This window comes from Oryx dammah, unplaced genomic scaffold (assembly GCF_014754425.2).
Source record: "Oryx dammah isolate SB20612 unplaced genomic scaffold, SCBI_Odam_1.1 HiC_scaffold_28, whole genome shotgun sequence".
In the NCBI taxonomy this organism is placed as follows: Eukaryota; Metazoa; Chordata; class Mammalia; order Artiodactyla; family Bovidae; genus Oryx; species Oryx dammah.
In genome coordinates, this window is record NW_024070212.1 from 18,493,074 (window position 1) to 18,510,805 (window position 17,732).

The following is a 17,732-nucleotide window of genomic DNA, read 5'->3' on the forward strand; positions in this document are numbered from 1 at the left end:
TATTCTTACTTTTGGATATAGCCATTTACCTTCCATCTCTTTAGACATTTATTACAATCCCATTTTTTGTGATTATAAACAGTGTTACGGTGAACATTCTCAGGCATCATATCTGTGCCTACTATGAAAGCATATCTGTCATATAAAGTGAGATTGCTGGGTCAGGCATTTAAAATTTCCCATAAGAAATTGCTCTACATACGGCCTCACCAGTCAATCTTTGGATATCAAAAAAATAATTTTTTCTTACATGGAAAATCCCTAGAATTCTTTATCAACATGTAATTAGTGACCCTCATATATATATAAAGATGAGGAACCGCTGGAGATTTTTTTCATGTTTACAGATGTGGAAACCAAGGTGTGGAGAGTCTGAGTAATATACTTAAGGTCAAATAGTAAGTGACTAAACTGGATTTGAATTATTTAGACTTGAAACTTGTGGCCTTCCCACTGCATTATACTCCTTTCCTATGTTTTTCTCAAAATAATCTTGTCAAAGTGCTATGAGCAACCAGTTTTACTAAATTTTCCTTTGATCACAGCATTCCAAGGCTCAAGATGAGTATCATATGACTTAATTTCATTGAATGGACCTTTGATTCCTGTGGCCTATGTGCAAAAATTTTTTTGAAATATAAAAATTGATTTTATTTCCTTTAGAAAGTTCTAGTATTCAAATTAAAATGTTGACCCGTGTTCATGGTTTTAAAAAAAAATGGTATAGACTGGTTACTGCAGTTACATATGTCTTGTGTATCCTTCCAAAAATTCTTTAGTTCTGGAAGTTCTCTGGTGGTACAGTAGTCAGGACTCTGAGCTTTTACTGCCAAGGGCCTGAGTTCAATCCCTGGTTAGGAAACTTAAGATCCCGTAAGTCTCACAGCCAAAAATAAATAAAGGCTTAAAATTTCTTTCATGCATAGATAAGCACACATTAATAGATTGAGCTTGTCTAGCTTTCTTTTTTGTATAAAATATACAACTGTGTGACTTCTATCAAATAACTCTTGAAATGCCAGCATTATTCATTATAGCCCAGAAGTGAAAACTACCTAAGATGTTGAATGAATAAGCAAAATATGGTATATTCATACAACGGAACATTATTGGGCCGTAGAAAGAAATGGAATAGTGGTGTATACTACAGCATGAATGAACCTTGGAAAACATGCTGACTGAAAGAAGTCAAATACAAAAAGACCACCACATATTGTATGACTCCATTATTATGAAATGCCCATAATAGACAAATCTATAGAAACAGAAAGTAAGATTGTTGGTTGCCAGGGCTGGGGAAAGTAGAATGGGGAATGACTGCTAATGGGTATAAGGTTTCTTTTGGGGATGATGAAATCTGGAATTAAATAGTGGTGATGATTGCATAAAACCTGTGAATATACTAAAGTGAAGTGAAGTCACTCAGTCGTGTCCGACTCTTAGCGACCCCATGGACTGCAGCCTACCAGGCTCCTCCGTCCATGGGATTTTCCAGGCAAGAGAACTGGAGTGGGGTGCCATCGCCTTTAAAGAGCCTTCAAATTATACACTTCAAACGGGTGATATAGTATGTATGGTATGTGAATTACATCTCAGTAAGGCTTTTTTCTTTTTTAAGAAAATATTAGGAATAAAATTGCAGAAGATATTTTACTATTGTTTTTGCCATTCTACCACCATCACTCAACATTTAGAAATTATTCCTATAGTTCTGGCTGATCGTATGTATGCATTGGAAAGGAACATTATGAAATGAAATGACCTGTTTAATTCTGAGCTGTGAATGATGTGAATTTAATGTTATACATTTTTTACTGTAATTACGATTTTCAGTCCCTGTTTGGTCCATTTCCACTCCATTTAGCCCTCTTATATCTGGGGTTTAAGGCTATGTAAATAAACTTAATGAAAAAAGTCAAGACCTTCAGATTTATAAAATAAACAATGTGTTTTGAGAGAAGCAGTTGGATGTTCTATTATTTAATCTGTTTAAGGCTGTGGTACCTAACTGAGAGCAGACCTACAGGTAGAGAATTGGTTGGATGATTCTTTTAAAGGCTTTTTTAAGCCTCAAGATTCTGACTGACTTTTCCATTTTCTGGAAATAGAGCTTTGGAAGACGTTTGAATTGTCAGCATTTCTTTTAGGAAAGAATAAGAATGCAGGAATCATTAAAAACAGTTCATTTATTTGAATTGGAATTATTATAATAGAATGAATTTATAGAATTCAGTAAATAAATATTTACTCTGGGTGACTTGCCATATGCTGGTTTTGCTTTCAGTTGAATTGTAAACCTAGTCTAGGCTTAGAAACCTTCTTTATTTGCACTTTATTTTTGGAAAGGTCCTAACGATTCACCAAAATTCAAACATGACCCTGACATCAGAGAATATTTGCAGAAAATGCTTGTGTTAACACTCTTTATAGTAGCAGAATATGTATAGATTTCATGGAAACAAGGCCTGTCTTTTGAGACTTTCTAATACTAGTTGATTCCACATAAATGCAAAAAATTTTCCATCCTTCCCTTCCTATATTTAGATGAGATGTTGAGTCATTGATTTTATCTTAAGAATTTTTAGTTTCAGATAAATAACAGATAATTTATTTTCTTTTACCCTAGCAGTTAAAATAGTGAATAAAAAATATATTTTTTTATTTAGTCAATATTTTTCAACCATAAATTGTGAAGGAATAAAAAGAGATGGATGGGGAAGCTATAGGTTAAAAGAGATTAAAGATGTCCATCAGTTGGACTTAATGAACCCTTTTGTAACCTAACTCAAACAAAAAAAATATAATTGTCAATTTGAATTTTAACTGGATATTTAATATCAAAGAATTGTTTTGTTTACTTATGGCTGCACTGCACAGCATATGGGATCTTAGTTCCAGACCAGGGATCCAACCTGTGCACCCTTTTGTGGAAGTGTAGAGTCCTAACCACTGGACCTCCAGGAAAGCCCCTAAGAATTACATATTTAGCTTTATTGAGTATAATTAACAAATAAAATTGTAAGATACTTTATGTGTACATTGTGGGGATTTGATATATGTATGTGTTGTGAAACGATTCTCACTGTTGGTTAATATATGCATCACCCTACATATTTATCATTTGTGGGGCTGGGATAGGAATAGTGAGAATGTTTAAGTTCTCTCGGCAAACTTTAATTATATCTTGTGTTATCCACTATAGTCACAGAATTATAATATTTTTTAGGAGTGATAATGATGTTATATTTCCTCTTTTTTAGGATCTTTATTTTTTAGAGATATATATTGAAATATTTATAGATGATAAGATCTGATACTTGTTTCAGCATAATATGGGAGCTGGTAAGGGGGTGCGAGGTACAGATGAAAGAAGGTTGGCCTTAAGTTGATAATTATTGAAGCTAGTATAGGTGCGTGGAGATTTATTTTAGTGTTCTATTTTTATATATATTTGAACATTTTCATAATAAAATATTTAAGTTGAAATATATATATAGAGAGAGAGAGAAGGACCCATATAATTAGCATAGACAGAACTTGGAATTTTTTTGTCTGTCAGCTTCTATAATTACTTTTTTGCTGGCCCAGTAACTATATGAGAGTCTAGTTCACTGATGGTCTCTCAGTTTCTGGGAGAACAAGTCACTGTTGGCCCGTTAATAGCAAGCCACCTATATACCCACTTTGGTGGTCTAGCTTTGTAGCTAACTAGTAATGCCATTTGTCACATGTAACTTAAAATTTCAGAGGAGTCCCTCCCATTCTAGTGAAAAGAGTGCAGTATTTTGCTTGAATCTTTGATTTAGGCGTACTGGCTCTCTGAAATAGAATTTAGAGTAGTCTTTGTAAATCAGGAAACTTAATGTTAATGATTTTTTAGCCAAACTTAGCAAATGGAGGCTTCCAGGTGGAGTTAGCGGTAAAGAATCCACCTGCCAATGCAGGAGACTCAAGAGACAAGGGTTCAATCCCTGGGTTGGAAAGACCCCTTGGAATAAGAAATGGCAACCTGCTCCAGGATTCTTGCCTGGGAAGTCCTATGGACAGAGGAGCCTGGTGGGCTACAGTCCTGCTGCTGCTGCTTGTCACTTCAGTCGTGTCCGACTCTGTGTGACCCCATAGATAGCAGCCCACCAGGCTCCTCCATCCCTGGGACTCTCCAGGCAAGAACACTGGAGTGGGTTGCCATTTCCTTCTCCAGTGCATGAAAGTGAAAAGTGAAAGTGAAGTCACTTAGTCGTGCCCAACTCTTAGCGACCCCATGGACTGCAGCCTACCAGGTTTCTCCGTCCATGGGATTTTCCAGTCAAGAGTCCTGGAGTGGGTTGCCATTGCCTTCTCCGGGGCTTCAGTCCAAGGAGCCGCAAAGAGTTGGACATGACTGAGCAACTGAGAACATCCAGCAAATAGAGGACTTAAAAACATTTCCAAAGTTACTTTTATCACACGGGAAAAAGAATTTAAAATACTTTAGTTTTCAAATATTTATGATATTGTTACTGTTTATTCATGAATGAACCTTCTGAAGTCATATTTATTGGTTTTGGCAGGTGTTTTCTTTCTAAGTTCTGATGGCATAAAGAAGTCTCTGTTTCCATACCTATACATCCTGTACAAGACAATGGATATTTAGAGAATCTGTTGCATTTCTGAGATTTGGCTCACTAGGAAGCTGAATTAATGTTTGTTGATGAATATTCCTCTTAAAAAGTTTAAGGTAGATTAACAACAAATCACATTCCAATAAAATAGGTTTTACGTAGTAAAAATATGGAGAAAGAATTTATATGTTACTTGGTTTTGCTGATTTGGTATGGGGAAATTATATGTGGTCACTTAAATCATCAAAGTGATAGCCATGTAAAAGTCGTACCATGTGGTTAAGACATGCCTTGTTAAGATACATGGGTTTCCCTGATGGCTCAGTGGTACAGAACCTGCCTGCCGGTGCAGGAGACACAGGTTTGATCCCTGTGTCAGGAAGATGTCCTAGAGAAGGAAATGGCAACCCACTCCAGTATTCTTGCCTGAGAAATTGCATGGACAGAGGAGCCTGGCAGGCTACAGTCCATGGGATTGCAAAAGAGTTAGACACAATTTAGCAATTAAATAACAACAAGTTAAGATATATGAGGGAGATTTTAGTGAACTTTCTGTATCTATGTATTTTTCTGTTAATTGTCTCTTTGGGTAAAGCTTAAATATTTGGTAAGTTTGATGACATTAAACCTGAGGTGAGTGAGTCTTGGATATCTTAATACGTGGGCACACCATTTCTTACCTAAGACCATTGTGTTGCTTATAAATTGTGGCTTACAGTGTTTTCTTTCTTTTTTTCTTCTTCCTTTTACCCTTTAGCTGGCAATTCTTTGGTCCAACAAGGTGGACAGCCGCTCATCCTAACCCAGAATCCAGCCCCAGGTCTTGGTACAATGGTTACTCAACCAGTATTGAGGCCTGTGCAGGTCATGCAGAATGCCAACCATGTGACTAGTTCCCCGGTAGCCTCACAGCCAATATTTATCACTACACAGGTAAGTAGGACTCTGCATTCTGGGACCTGGTAGAATTCTGGGACTGTGGGAACCTTTGAAGGCTCTGACTTGAGTCTCCAGCATAATTAGAAATGGTTCTAGGTTCTGTCCATTGATCTGGCTTTCTCATTTATTAGTTTTTTAATTTGATGCTGACTTTAGTAGAAAGCCCAGCATAGCATACAGCTGGGTAATTTCCTCTTTATACCCCCAGAGGGCTATTAAGTAATTTGATTGAGGTCTAGGCAGGAGAGTGGGAAGATTGCATGAGGAAGCCTTAACACTTGGTCCTCAAAAGTTCTCACCCTTTGCTTGGACTATTTTTCTTAAAATGGGGTGAGTTAGTTGACTTACAGAAATATATGTGCAAAATTGGTGAAGTGCAGGGAGATCTTTGAAAGAGAAGGAAGATGACTTATTTGATATAAATGTGAATTGGAGTTGAAAACCCAGTGCTGGTGTGGGATAAAAAGGCAGATGCTTTTTCCTGCCTTGTCTTACAAATTTCCCAGAGTGTATGGCCTTTTGAAGTAGACTTTGGGAACAGTTTCCTAAAGTTGTTTATATGTTGAATCACTCCATTAGTGTCAGTTTTTTTCCCCCATTCCTAGGGGTCAGTATGTGGATGAGTTTTTTTAAACTGAGATTCTCCTAAGACAAGAACTAGGTTTTCATTTTAGTTCATATGCACCAAACCTCAGTCTCCAGTTTTAATATTTATCACTCAAAAGTTTGCCAGAAGTCCAAAATTTTCTCCATCTCAGTCATTTAAAAGCTCTAGTTCGAGAGAGAGAATCATTAGGTAAGAGTGTGGGAATTTTTTGGACATAGGTCTGAATACAGTCTCTGCTAGTGTTAGCTGATCTCCATGTTAAAGATCATTTTGCTTTTTAATGCAGGGATTTCCTGTAAGAAATGTCCGGCCTGTACAAAATGCAATGAATCAGGTTGGGATTGTGTTGAACGTACAGCAAGGCCAAACGGTTAGACCAATTACACTAGTCCCAGGTAAGGAAAAATGTCTACCCATTTGGAATAAACCAGCATCCAAAAGACTTGTTTTTGTTGTTTCTAAGTGTGGAAGGTCATTTTAAAAGTATACTTTCTGAAACTATAAAAATCATATTGATTTAAGCCCCATTTTTAAAAAACTTCCTAACCTTTGGCCAGGGTGGTAATTTTATTTTTCTTTTTAACTTTTTACCACCTTTCATAAGGTAGTAAAACAGGGTTTTTATAGTTATTTTTCTATTTCTGCTGTTTTATTCAGCTATTGTTTGTTATCCTGAAAGACTGTTGTTAATGCAAACTTCCAAATTCTATATTCCTAATAAGTTTACTTACTTACATGGTGGACTTATAAACTTATTTTGCTTGCATTTTACAGCATAGATTTGGAATATAAGTTAAACAAATGGCATATTCTTTGAGGATGAATATTGCCAATGACTAGTGGTGTGTTTTTTTTGTTGTTTTTTTTTTTAAGAAATTAAATTGAAAGGTAATTCTGTAAAATCTTGTAATTTTGCCCCCAGTTCTATATTCAGTGTTTACTACATTTTGGGACAAAAAATACTATATTGTTTTGGTTGTGGTAAAGGTAGCTTGTTTTCCTAAGTTTTTGTCATTGTTCTCAGAGCCCATTGGGATTTTGGCCTTCAGGTCTGAGCTTATCCTATCTAGTTCTGATATTTCTTAAATATTTGTAAGTGAATTGTCTATAGTTGATCCAGGAGACTCACCTTTGGGACATCCTAGTAGAATGGCACACATAGTCTGTCTTCTATGTGAGTTTGTATAAGAGAGTGAAAGACTCTGTTTAGTATTCTGAGAAAGCAGGATTACTTTTTTCAGAACCTCTGCCTCTTGGCCTATGTATAGCCATACTGCTTCCCACTCTATACCCAGTATTCTCTTCCAATACCAAGGTCAGGCTATTCATGATTTACTCTTGGAATAGAAAGGGCAGTGTGCTAAGGTGTTTCGGGAGGAGCTGATGGAAATCTGCTTTCACTGTAATGTTTTTAGGGCTGATTACTGAGGCTAACTGCTTTCATCAGTTTGGGGAAATAATCTTTTCCTGTTGCAGCATTTCCGGTAAACACAGAGGGAATGTGTTATAGGAGAGCTCACTAACCAAGGTTTGGTGCTTTTCTTTCTCTCTTTTGAAGCCCCAGGTACCCAGTTTGTTAAGCCGACAGTTGGCGTCCCACAAGTGTTCTCTCAGATGACCCCTGTGAGGCCAGGCTCCACGATGCCTGTGCGGCCCACCACCAACACCTTCACCACCGTCATCCCAGCCACTCTGACCATTCGAAGCACCGTCCCACAGTCGCAGTCTCAGTCGACCAAGTCCACTCCCAGCACTTCCACCACACCCACTGCCACACAGCCGACCTCACTGGGGCACCTTGCTGTCCAGCCTCCAGGCCAATCCAGCCAGACTCAGAACCCCAAACTAGGTGAGGCTTTGGAAGAGGAGATGGCAGACCTGGGGTGGGTGGCGGCTGGAGAACAGGTGATTGTCACTTGGTCAACAAAGCTCCCTCCTTCCCCTCTCCACCTGCAGTGAGCATTGCCAGCTTTGTCACTGTGAAGCGACCTGGTGTTACAGGTGAAAATAGCAATGAAGTGGCCAAACTGGTGAATACCCTTAACACCATCCCTTCCCTGGGCCAGAGTCCTGGGCCCGTGGTGGTATCCAACAACAGCTCCGCACATGGCTCTCAAAGAACCAGCGGGCCTGAGTCTTCAATGAAAGGTACGATAATCAGAAAGACTCTGGGCAGCCAATCATTCAAAAACATTAGCATAACGTATTTATTGTATCAGAAGTCTATACTGTGAAATAGAGAAAATAGGATATAGTTGCTATAGTCTGTTATCACAGAAACTTTAGTGTGGTAAAGGGGATTGCCACTTGTGAAAAGGGTAACTGCTGCTGCTGCTGCTTCTAAGTCGCTTCAGTTGTGTCCAGCTCTGTGTGACCCCATAGATAGCAGCCCACCAGGCTCCCCCATCCCTGGGATTCTCCAGGCAAGAACACTGGAGTGGGTTGCCGTTTCCTTCTCCAGTGCACGCGTGCACGCTAAGTCGCTTCAGTCGTGTCTGACTCTGGGCGACGCTATGGACAGCAGCCCACCAGCCTCCTCTGTCCACAGAATTCTCCAGGCAAGAACACTGGAGTGGGTTGCCATTTCCTTCTCCAGAAAAGTGTAACTAAGTCAGCCCCAAGGAATTTTCTGTTAATTGTGCTTTGGAGACTAATGAAATGGATTGAGTGATCAGAGATGAGTGGGATAATCAAAAGATAGTTCAGTGAGGAGAAGATGGATTTCTGAACTCAATTTTAAAGTTGAGATTTGGTAGAGAGGTTTTCAGGTGTAGAAGGATTATGAGCATAACCATTTTCAGTTTCAGTCCTAGAATAGGACTTGGCAAACCTTTTCTGTAAAGGACCAGATAGTAAATATTTTCAGCTTCATGTACAGTATGATTCTGCCACAACTGCTTTGTGCTATTTTGGTGCAAAAGTAGCCCTAGACATGACTATGTGCCACTAAAACTATTTATGGGCTCTGAATTTTGAATTTCATTTTATTTTTATGTGTCAGAAAATCTTAGACTTCTTTTGCTTTTATTTGAACCCTTTAAAAATATGAAAACCTTTAACAAATGGTATTGAGAAAACTGGATATTCACATGCAAAAAAATGGAGTTGGGCCATTACCATACACCATATACAAAAACTAACTCAATGAATTAAATCCCAAAATAAAAGACCTAAAACCATAAAACTCTTAGAAGAAAGCATAGGGGGAGAACTTTATGACATTGGATTTGCCAGTGATTTCTTGCATATGACACCAAAAGCATAGGCAACAAAAGAAAAAGTAGATAAATGAGACTACTTCAAAATTTTAAACTTTAGAGCATCAAGGGTTAGGCTTACAGAGAATGGGAAAGCAACTCACTTTTCATGGAAGAAAATATTTGTAAATCATATATCTGATAAGGGCTTAATATAGAGACTATATAAACCATTTCTACAGCTCAACCAACAAGAGAACAACCTAATTAAAAAATGAGCAAAGGAGCTGAATAGTGAATTCTCAAGGGAGATATACAAATGGCCATTAAGCACCAAAAAGATGCTAAACATCACTAATCATGAAAATGCAAACCAAAACTACAGAAAACACTGCTTCACACCGATTAGTATAGCTCTTATCCAGAAAAAAAAGGGGGGCAGAAAATAATAACTGTTGGTGAAGGATGTAAAGAAAGTGGAACCCCTGTGCATTGCTGATGGGGATGTAAAATGGAATGATGGTCCCTCAAAAAATGAGACATGAAATTACCACATGTTGTAGTAATTCCCTTTTGGGGTATATATACCCAGGGACCCAAACAGATACTTGTACCCCCATGTTCACAGCAACGTTATTTACAAAAGCCTGTAGATGGAAGCATCTCAGGTGTTCATCAACTGATAAATAGATAAACAAAATATGGTGTGTATATATACTGTGGTATATTCAGTCGCTCATTCATGTCCAGCATGCCAAGCTTCTCTATCCATCACCAACTCCCGAAGCTTGCTCAAACTCCTGTCCATTGAGTCGGTGATGCCATCCAACCATCTCATCCTCTGTCGTCCCCTTCTCCCACCTTCAGTCTTTCCCAGCCTCAGGGTCTTTTCCAATGAATATTCAGGACTGATTTCCTTTAGGATGGACTGGTTGGATCTCCTTGCAGTCCAAGGGACTCTCAAGAGTCTTCTCCACACCACCGTTCAAAAGCATCAATACTTAAGTGGTATATTGTTCAGCCTTAAAAAGGAAAGAAATTCTGATACATGATATAATATGGATGAACCTTCAGGACATCATGCTAAATAAAGTAAGCCAGTCACAAGAGGACAAATACTGTGAGGCCAGTTACATGAGGTATCTGGAGTAGTCAAACTCACAGAAAGTAGAGTGGTGGTTGCTAGAGTTCTAGGAGGAATGGACAGTGCGGGATTAATAATGGGCGTAGAGTTTCTGTTTTGAGGGATGAAAGGAGTGTTGGAAATTGCTTGCATGAAAATGTGAACATTCTTAACAACTGAACCAAACATTTTTAAATGCTTAAGAGGAAATGTTATGTGAAGTATATTTTACCATGATTTATAACCAGAACAATAGAAAATACATTGGGTTGGCCTAGAAGTTCGTTCGGTTTTTCCCAACAACTTACAGAAAAACTTGTACAAACTTTTTGGCCGACCCAATAAAAGCCATTCTTAGTTCATTAGCCAAGCAGAAACTGGCAGCTGGCTAGATTTGGTCTCCGAGTTGTGGTTTGCTAACCCCTGGCCTAAAGTTAGAAGAATGGTAAAAGGAATGTGCCTCATAGTGACCTCTCATGCTTGCTTACCAACCTTAATTATACCCCTTATGAAGTGTTCAATAACCTTTTTTTCCAAAAGGCCGATCGATAGTCTTTTTCTAGGATCTTACTAATCTTACCGTGTTCTCACTTCTTCCAGTGACCTCGCCCATCCCAGTGTTTGACCTCCAAGATGGTGGACGGAAGATATGTCCACAGTGTAATGCTCACTTCCGTGTTACTGAAGCTTTGAGAGGTCACATGTGTGTAAGTGATGTCACCTGTGATAGGAATCCAGCGTAAATGGCTACCATTCACTATTTACTTCCTGTAGTCTTGGGAGAGTGTAAGGCAAGGGCTCTGAAATGACTTGGAAGCTTTTTAACGGGTTATACTCTTGGCCTGTTTTAGAAAGAACTCAGAAATGTAATAGGAAACATTTAAAGTCCCTCAAATAGATCAGAGCATATGTGACCTTAATTCCTTAGTTGGTAGATTTTGAACTGCACAGGAGGACGGGTTTGTTAGATAATCAGAACTTTTTGGCCTCAGTTCATTTTCTGTTTATTGTGTCATTGGATGAATCAGGAGCTATTAAGCAATTACCAACTCAAGCCTTTCAGTTTTTGGTGTTAGTCCAGATGCAAAGGTTGGGACTTCTTCCTACCAGGGACCCCAGAACCAGCTTATACTGGCGAGTAGTTCAAGGATCTCAAACAGGAAGAAGTACAAAGTATGGTGTTTGGAGTGGCATATATCTGTATATTAAGTACACACATACAGACACATGAAAAAGAGTGAAACCTGGACATTGTAGAAAACTGCAGGGTGGAACTAGGTGAGAATACCTAGAGCCAAACTGTTGGCAAGGAATGTTAGTGGACCTGAGGAGTGCATGCATCCCAGCCCAGGAGAACCAGGATGATTAGATACCTTCTTTCTTTATAGTACTGTTGCCCAGAAATGGTTGAATACCAGAAGAAAGGAAAATCTCTGGATTCAGAACCCAGTGTCCCATCAGCAGGAAAGCCCCCATCCCCTGAGAAAACAGCTCCTGTTGCTTCCACTCCCTCTTCTACACCTATTCCTGCCCTGTCACCACCTACCAAAGTACCAGAGCCAAATGAGAACGTGGGTGATGCCGTCCAGACCAAGCTCATCATGCTGGTAGATGACTTCTACTATGGCCGGGATGGTGGCACGGTAGCCCAGCTCACAAACTTCCCTAAGGTCGCGACATCTTTCCGATGCCCACATTGTACCAAAAGGCTAAAAAACAACATTCGGTGAGTGTTGAAGAGCCTTGGAGCTCACCTTGGACAAGTGAAGGCTGAAAGCTGCTTACACGTTTCAGTTTTTCTGTTTGAAGAATGGCCCTAGTTATAGCCTCTCTTGCTCAGGGTTATCAAATCAATAACTAACATTACAGGAGATATTGTGGTAATAAATAAAAGATAACTTTGGGTAGAGTGAGACCAGCTCATCTCCTTTCTCAGATAAGTTTCGGGAACCCTCTTAGTTTCTGGGCTGAGCAAAGGACGGTCCCAAAAAAGAGGACGTTGGGTGGGAAGGTGGAGGACGGGACATATGTAAAGCCTTGTTCGCCAAGGCTTCTGATTTTTTATGTTGTCTGTACTTTTCCTTTGTGCTCTGCTACAGATTTATGAACCACATGAAACATCATGTAGAACTTGATCAGCAGAATGGTGAGGTGGATGGTCATACTATCTGCCAGCACTGTTACCGCCAGTTTTCCACTCCCTTCCAGCTCCAGTGCCACTTGGAAAATGTTCATAGTCCCTATGAATCAACTAGTAAGTTTGGAAGTTCATAAACTCGAGGGGTGTACTTTGTTCTTCACTCAGTGAATGGCACTAGTGGGGAGCCCTTTGTATTTATTCATATGTGGGTAACAGTGTCAGGTAGGTTTTTGCATGTTTATAGTCAGTACTTCACTTACTCTGTTTTCTTACAAGCCTGGCTTCTATTCTGTTCAAGCTTGAGTTGAGTTCAGTGCTTGATTCCAAATATTAGGGGCATTGGTCCACCGTAGAGAGGTATATTTTAAGGGTTTGCTACCTGGAATGTTTTATAGAAGGAGCAAGCATCTGTATTTGGATCTCCACTTTAGTTAGTAATGTAGTTTTTATGTAGGATAAAACAATATTATAAAGTACTTCACCATTAAGACAGTTTCATGAAATATAAGATGAGTTGGAGTGTTCAGTTCAGTCTCTCAGTCTTGTCCAACTCTTTGCGACCCCATGAATTGCAGCACGCCAGGCCTCCCTGTCCATCACCAACTCCTGGAGTTCACCCAAACTCATGTCCATCAAGTCGGTGGTGCCATCCAGCTATCTCATCCTCTGTCTTCCCCTTCTCCTGCCCCCAGTTCCTCCCAGCATCAGAGTCTTTTCCAATGAGTCAACTCTTCGCACGAGGTGGCCAAAGTATTGGAGTTTCAGCTTTAACATCAATCCTTCCAGAGAACACGCAGGACTGATCTCCTTCACAATGGACTGGTTGGATCTCCTTGTAGTCCAAGGGACTCTCAAGAGTCTTCTCCAACACCACAGTTCAAAAGCGTCAATTCTTTGGTGCTCAGCTTTCTTCACAGTCCAACTTTCACATCCATACATGACCACTGGAAAAACCATAGTTTGACTAGATGGACGTTTGTTGGCTACATCTTAAAGATGAGAAACAGGCTGGATACAACCCCAGAAATATTTAGTCATTTACTTAAGAGCGTACACTTCTAATAAGATGACGTGAGGATTTGAATCCAGTCTTCTAGAAATATTTCCTTTATCATATAAGGGATTTCTAGTTTTGTTGAAGAGACAAGAGAACAAGACTATGTATTTATTATAAATACAGACATTGGATGATATGAATGATAGGTAGAATAGTTCAGAGAAAGGAAAAGATCCTTGTGGCTGGATTTCACAGAATAGGTAATGTATAAACTTGGTCTTAAATACAAGAAGGATTTACAAGAAGGAAAACAGTAAGAAAAGATTTTATGTGATGGGGAACAGCATGAGCAAACATGTAGAGACAGAAAAATATGCATAATACAGATGCTTTTGCTGCAGATTAAAAATCTTAACTAAAAATGGATTAAACATAAAGGACATCTATTATTAGATCCTTTAACTGAGAAGACTTAAGGTGGAGTAAGCTTCAAGCCCAGAACTTAAGTCTTTACTTTTCAACAATTTTCTTGTCTCTGGCTTTCTAGCAGAAAAGCTATGTTAATCTCAGGAATTCATTCAGATGTAAGATTGTGCAGATGAAAAAGAGGCCATGTCTTCCTGTGTCTTTCCTAGGTCTGTTCCTTGTAAGGCAGAATTGTTTTCCGTTTATATCTCTTTGGCTGTGGTCATATTGTCAAGGGAAGTAGGATTGTCATGAGTGGCTCAGATGAGGGCTTATCAACAGAAAATATAATGAGCTATGTATGTAATTTTAATTTTTTAGTAGTCATTTGAAATAAAAATATTTTAAGGTGAAATTAATTGTAATAGTATATTTTATTTAATTCAAAATAGCCAAGATAATCTTACCATATAATCAGAAATTTTTAATTAATAAAAAATTTTAAATTCTGTTTTTTTTTTTAATCTAGTGTGTATATCAGAGCAAATAGTCTCAATTTGAGCTCATCCCATTTCATATGTCACTAGCTATGTGTATACTGGTGGTTCCTATAGAAGGCAGTGGAACTTTGGACTAACAGTTAGTGGGTGGAGTAGATAATGGTTTCAACTGTCATAACACCACATGTAGCAGAGTAGCAACTTGGTCTAAGTTAGGTCCCACGTTCTTCACTGTCAGTGATGGGAAGTCCAAATTACTCATCTGAATCTCCCAGTGAAAACATCTGCTTTTTTACAGATCTGGTGGTGTGTGTTAGTCCATTTACATATTGTACTATACATAACAAGATAAGTTCTTCCTGATGGGAAAAAACAAAGTGGACAGTACAGAACCTCATCAGTCTTTTCCTTTTCGTTTACCACTGTTTTATCCTTGACTTTTAATTTTTTGAGTATCTTATGACTTCAGTTTATACTGATGAAAAACCCAGACATTGTTGATCCAAACAGATAAATGCTTTTTCTGTGCTTTAGTATATATCAGTTTTACTCTTGGAGTCTTTTATAACTCCCTTTTTTTTGCATCTTTGGCAGATCCTTCATGAAAGTAGCTTATTTTTTCATGTTAACATCTTGAGATCATTGTTTTCTTTTTAGTTTTGAAAATTTTTTTCTTTTATTTTCTGAAGTGTTTTTAAATTATAGACATAATGACGTTTCAGTCCTAAATACTTCATTATATATCTCTGAAAAGTAAGGACATTTAAAATACATAGGCATTCCCGTCCTCATCAGAAAAGATGGCCTTTTTCCATCTGCACCTCTCAACATGGACCAAGAGGTAGAGAGCTGACGTTGACTGAAGAGCTAACACCCACTGCAGATCTCCTGACTCCATGTGGACCCCAGTCAGGAACCTTAGGCAACACTTAGGATGGGTCCCTGAAAAATGTGGGTTCTGAAGGGTGACGGGAGGAGACACACTTGGCTATTCACGTGAGCAAATGCATAGCTACCCTACTCTGAGACAGATGGCTCTGCGTACGTAAAATCATTCTTGTACAAGCCACGGAGCAGATGCCATGGGAGACACCCAGGGAGAGTGGGACTCTTGTCACAAACCGAGGCCAAGTGCGACAGAGTCCAATGGTCTTCCTGGGGTTCCATGCCCTGAGCAACCAGATCTGTGTTCAAGCTGCGGGTTCTAATGGAAATCATACTTTGTGATAACTACAAGTTTAAACAAGTATAAAGTTGATCAGTCCAGCTGATATAGTTAACACTTTAGTAAACGTCATTTCCAGCCTGAAAGAAATAAACAAAATACATAGCCATAGTATCTTTATCAAGACCTAACAGAATTAATCATAAATCTTTAATATCATCTGTCTTCATTTTCAAGTTTCCTGAATTGTCTCCAGAACATCAGTGGGTTATTGTGTTTAAACTTGTTTAAGGGCAATAGATGAAGGAAGAGGTAAGGTTGAGGGATGGATGCTTAACTTGTGTTCACATGTCAGGAGGATCCTTTGTGAAGAAAGACTCAGGAAAGGGAGGAACCCCTTGTTTTAATTAATAAAAATTTTTAAATTCTGTTTTTTTTTTTAATCTAGTGTGTATACCAGAGCAAATAGTCTCAATTTGAGCTCATCCCATTTCATATGTCACTAGCTATGTGTATACTGGTGGTTCCTATAGAAGGCAGTGGAACCAACAAGGAACCCCTTGTTTGGTAAAGTCATATACATGGAATGATGAGATTGGATGAACCTTAGAAAGGCAAAAAGGATCTGTCCTTCCAAATTTGGAAAGCAGGAAGCAGAATCTATAGTATTTCACACCTGTTTTCTCAAAGCAAGAGACCGAGGTAGGTGTTAAGGAGGTGAGAGTGACAATGCTGGGAGGGACAGTGTTAGGATGGCCACTTTGGAAAAATCAGTCAATTTTCCCTCTTGAATCTTCTTCAAATCAACTCCTTCCCCCTTAGAACAGGTGTGAAAGGTTATTAGAGATCCCTTAAATCCACTGATAGCTTTGATTCCTTTCTCATTGATTTTCTGTGTATGAGATAATACATATAAATCTTAGGATATTGCTTATGCATTAGAAATTGTTTAATAAATGTTACTATTGATATTATGAGACAGTTGTAACAATAGAGCTGATTTAGGAAAAGCCTTTAAGGGTGAGTGAGGTTGCCCCAGGGAAAACACAGAGACTAGGAAAAGGCTGGGAAATACCAATGCTTTAAAGTGTTCTAGAAAAGAAAAAAAGAAGCTAAGCAAATTGAATTGAGAAGTAAAGGGCAAGAAAACAGGAGAAAAGATTGTCATGCCACTAGTTACAGTTTCCCAAACATGTCATGCAGTTCCATGCCTTTGCTCAAGTTCTTCTCTTGTCTTCTCTGTCTGGCAAATTACTATTCTTTCAACTTATGTTATCAACTTTCCCTCATTCTAGGCAGAGTTTTTTATTTATCTTGTTCTCATACCTGATGTACTTCTGAGAAGTGGTTCTAAATGGGTTGCAGATGCCTTTTGAGAATCAACACAAAACTTCCCCCAAAAATAAACATTTCACTCTTTGCAGATAATTTCAGGGGATACCTGGGTTCCTTGGACCCCATATTTAAAACCCCTGGTTTTTGTTCATTTGTTTTATTTCAGCTTCACTCATTTGGGAGTGGTGGGCAGGGGTTAGTAAATAAGCGCTTAGAACTTCCAATTTACAATTTTTGTGTTTGCAAAAACTTGAAAATAATTTTAGTAATGTTAAGAAAAATACAAATAATTGTCTTTATTTTGTCTGTATAAGTCACAATATGTAGCCATTAAAATATTTGACAAAAATTTAGAATTGCAGCCTTACATAGAAGTTTGATAAAATGGCTAATTTTAAAGTTTAATTATCTCATTTTGTTAGCAGTAACTCATAAGAAGGCAAGAAATTCTGTTCATGTTGTCAGTCTTTTAAGGACAAATCCGTATTTGTAGATGGTGGACTATTTCTGTGTAAATGTCTTATAGAGAGTTCAAAATCTAGAATGGAGCTTTGGTGAAGACATCTAAGCTAGAGACAGAAGGATACATTTTATCAGCAACACAACTGTTGACAACCATTTTAAAGAGAAGAGACCCCATAAGTTACTGATACTATTGCAAATGAAGATACAGGAGTCAGAAAGTAAAGATTATGAATAAGCAGGATTTTGGTCATATTTTCG

General features: G+C 38.4%; 1 protein-coding gene across 5 annotated transcripts in view; it reads left to right on the forward strand.

Moving 5' to 3' along the window:
* POGZ (pogo transposable element derived with ZNF domain) overlaps positions 1 to 17,732 on the forward strand; it is a 47,547-nt gene that overhangs the window by 20,299 nt on the left and 9,516 nt on the right. For 3 of the 5 annotated variants that reach the window (XM_040230684.1, XM_040230687.1, XM_040230685.1), the window contains 7 exons: positions 5,359 to 5,534; positions 6,434 to 6,542; positions 7,706 to 7,996; positions 8,077 to 8,295; positions 11,068 to 11,174; positions 11,856 to 12,193; positions 12,567 to 12,721. In XM_040230684.1, coding sequence (XP_040086618.1) covers positions 5,359 to 5,534; positions 6,434 to 6,542; positions 7,706 to 7,996; positions 8,077 to 8,295; positions 11,068 to 11,174; positions 11,856 to 12,193; positions 12,567 to 12,721 — 1,395 coding nt within the window. The remainder of the gene's footprint in view (positions 1 to 5,358; positions 5,535 to 6,433; positions 6,543 to 7,705; positions 7,997 to 8,076; positions 8,296 to 11,067; positions 11,175 to 11,855; positions 12,194 to 12,566; positions 12,722 to 17,732) is intronic. The other 2 variants (XM_040230686.1, XM_040230689.1) reach the window with 1 other exon arrangement.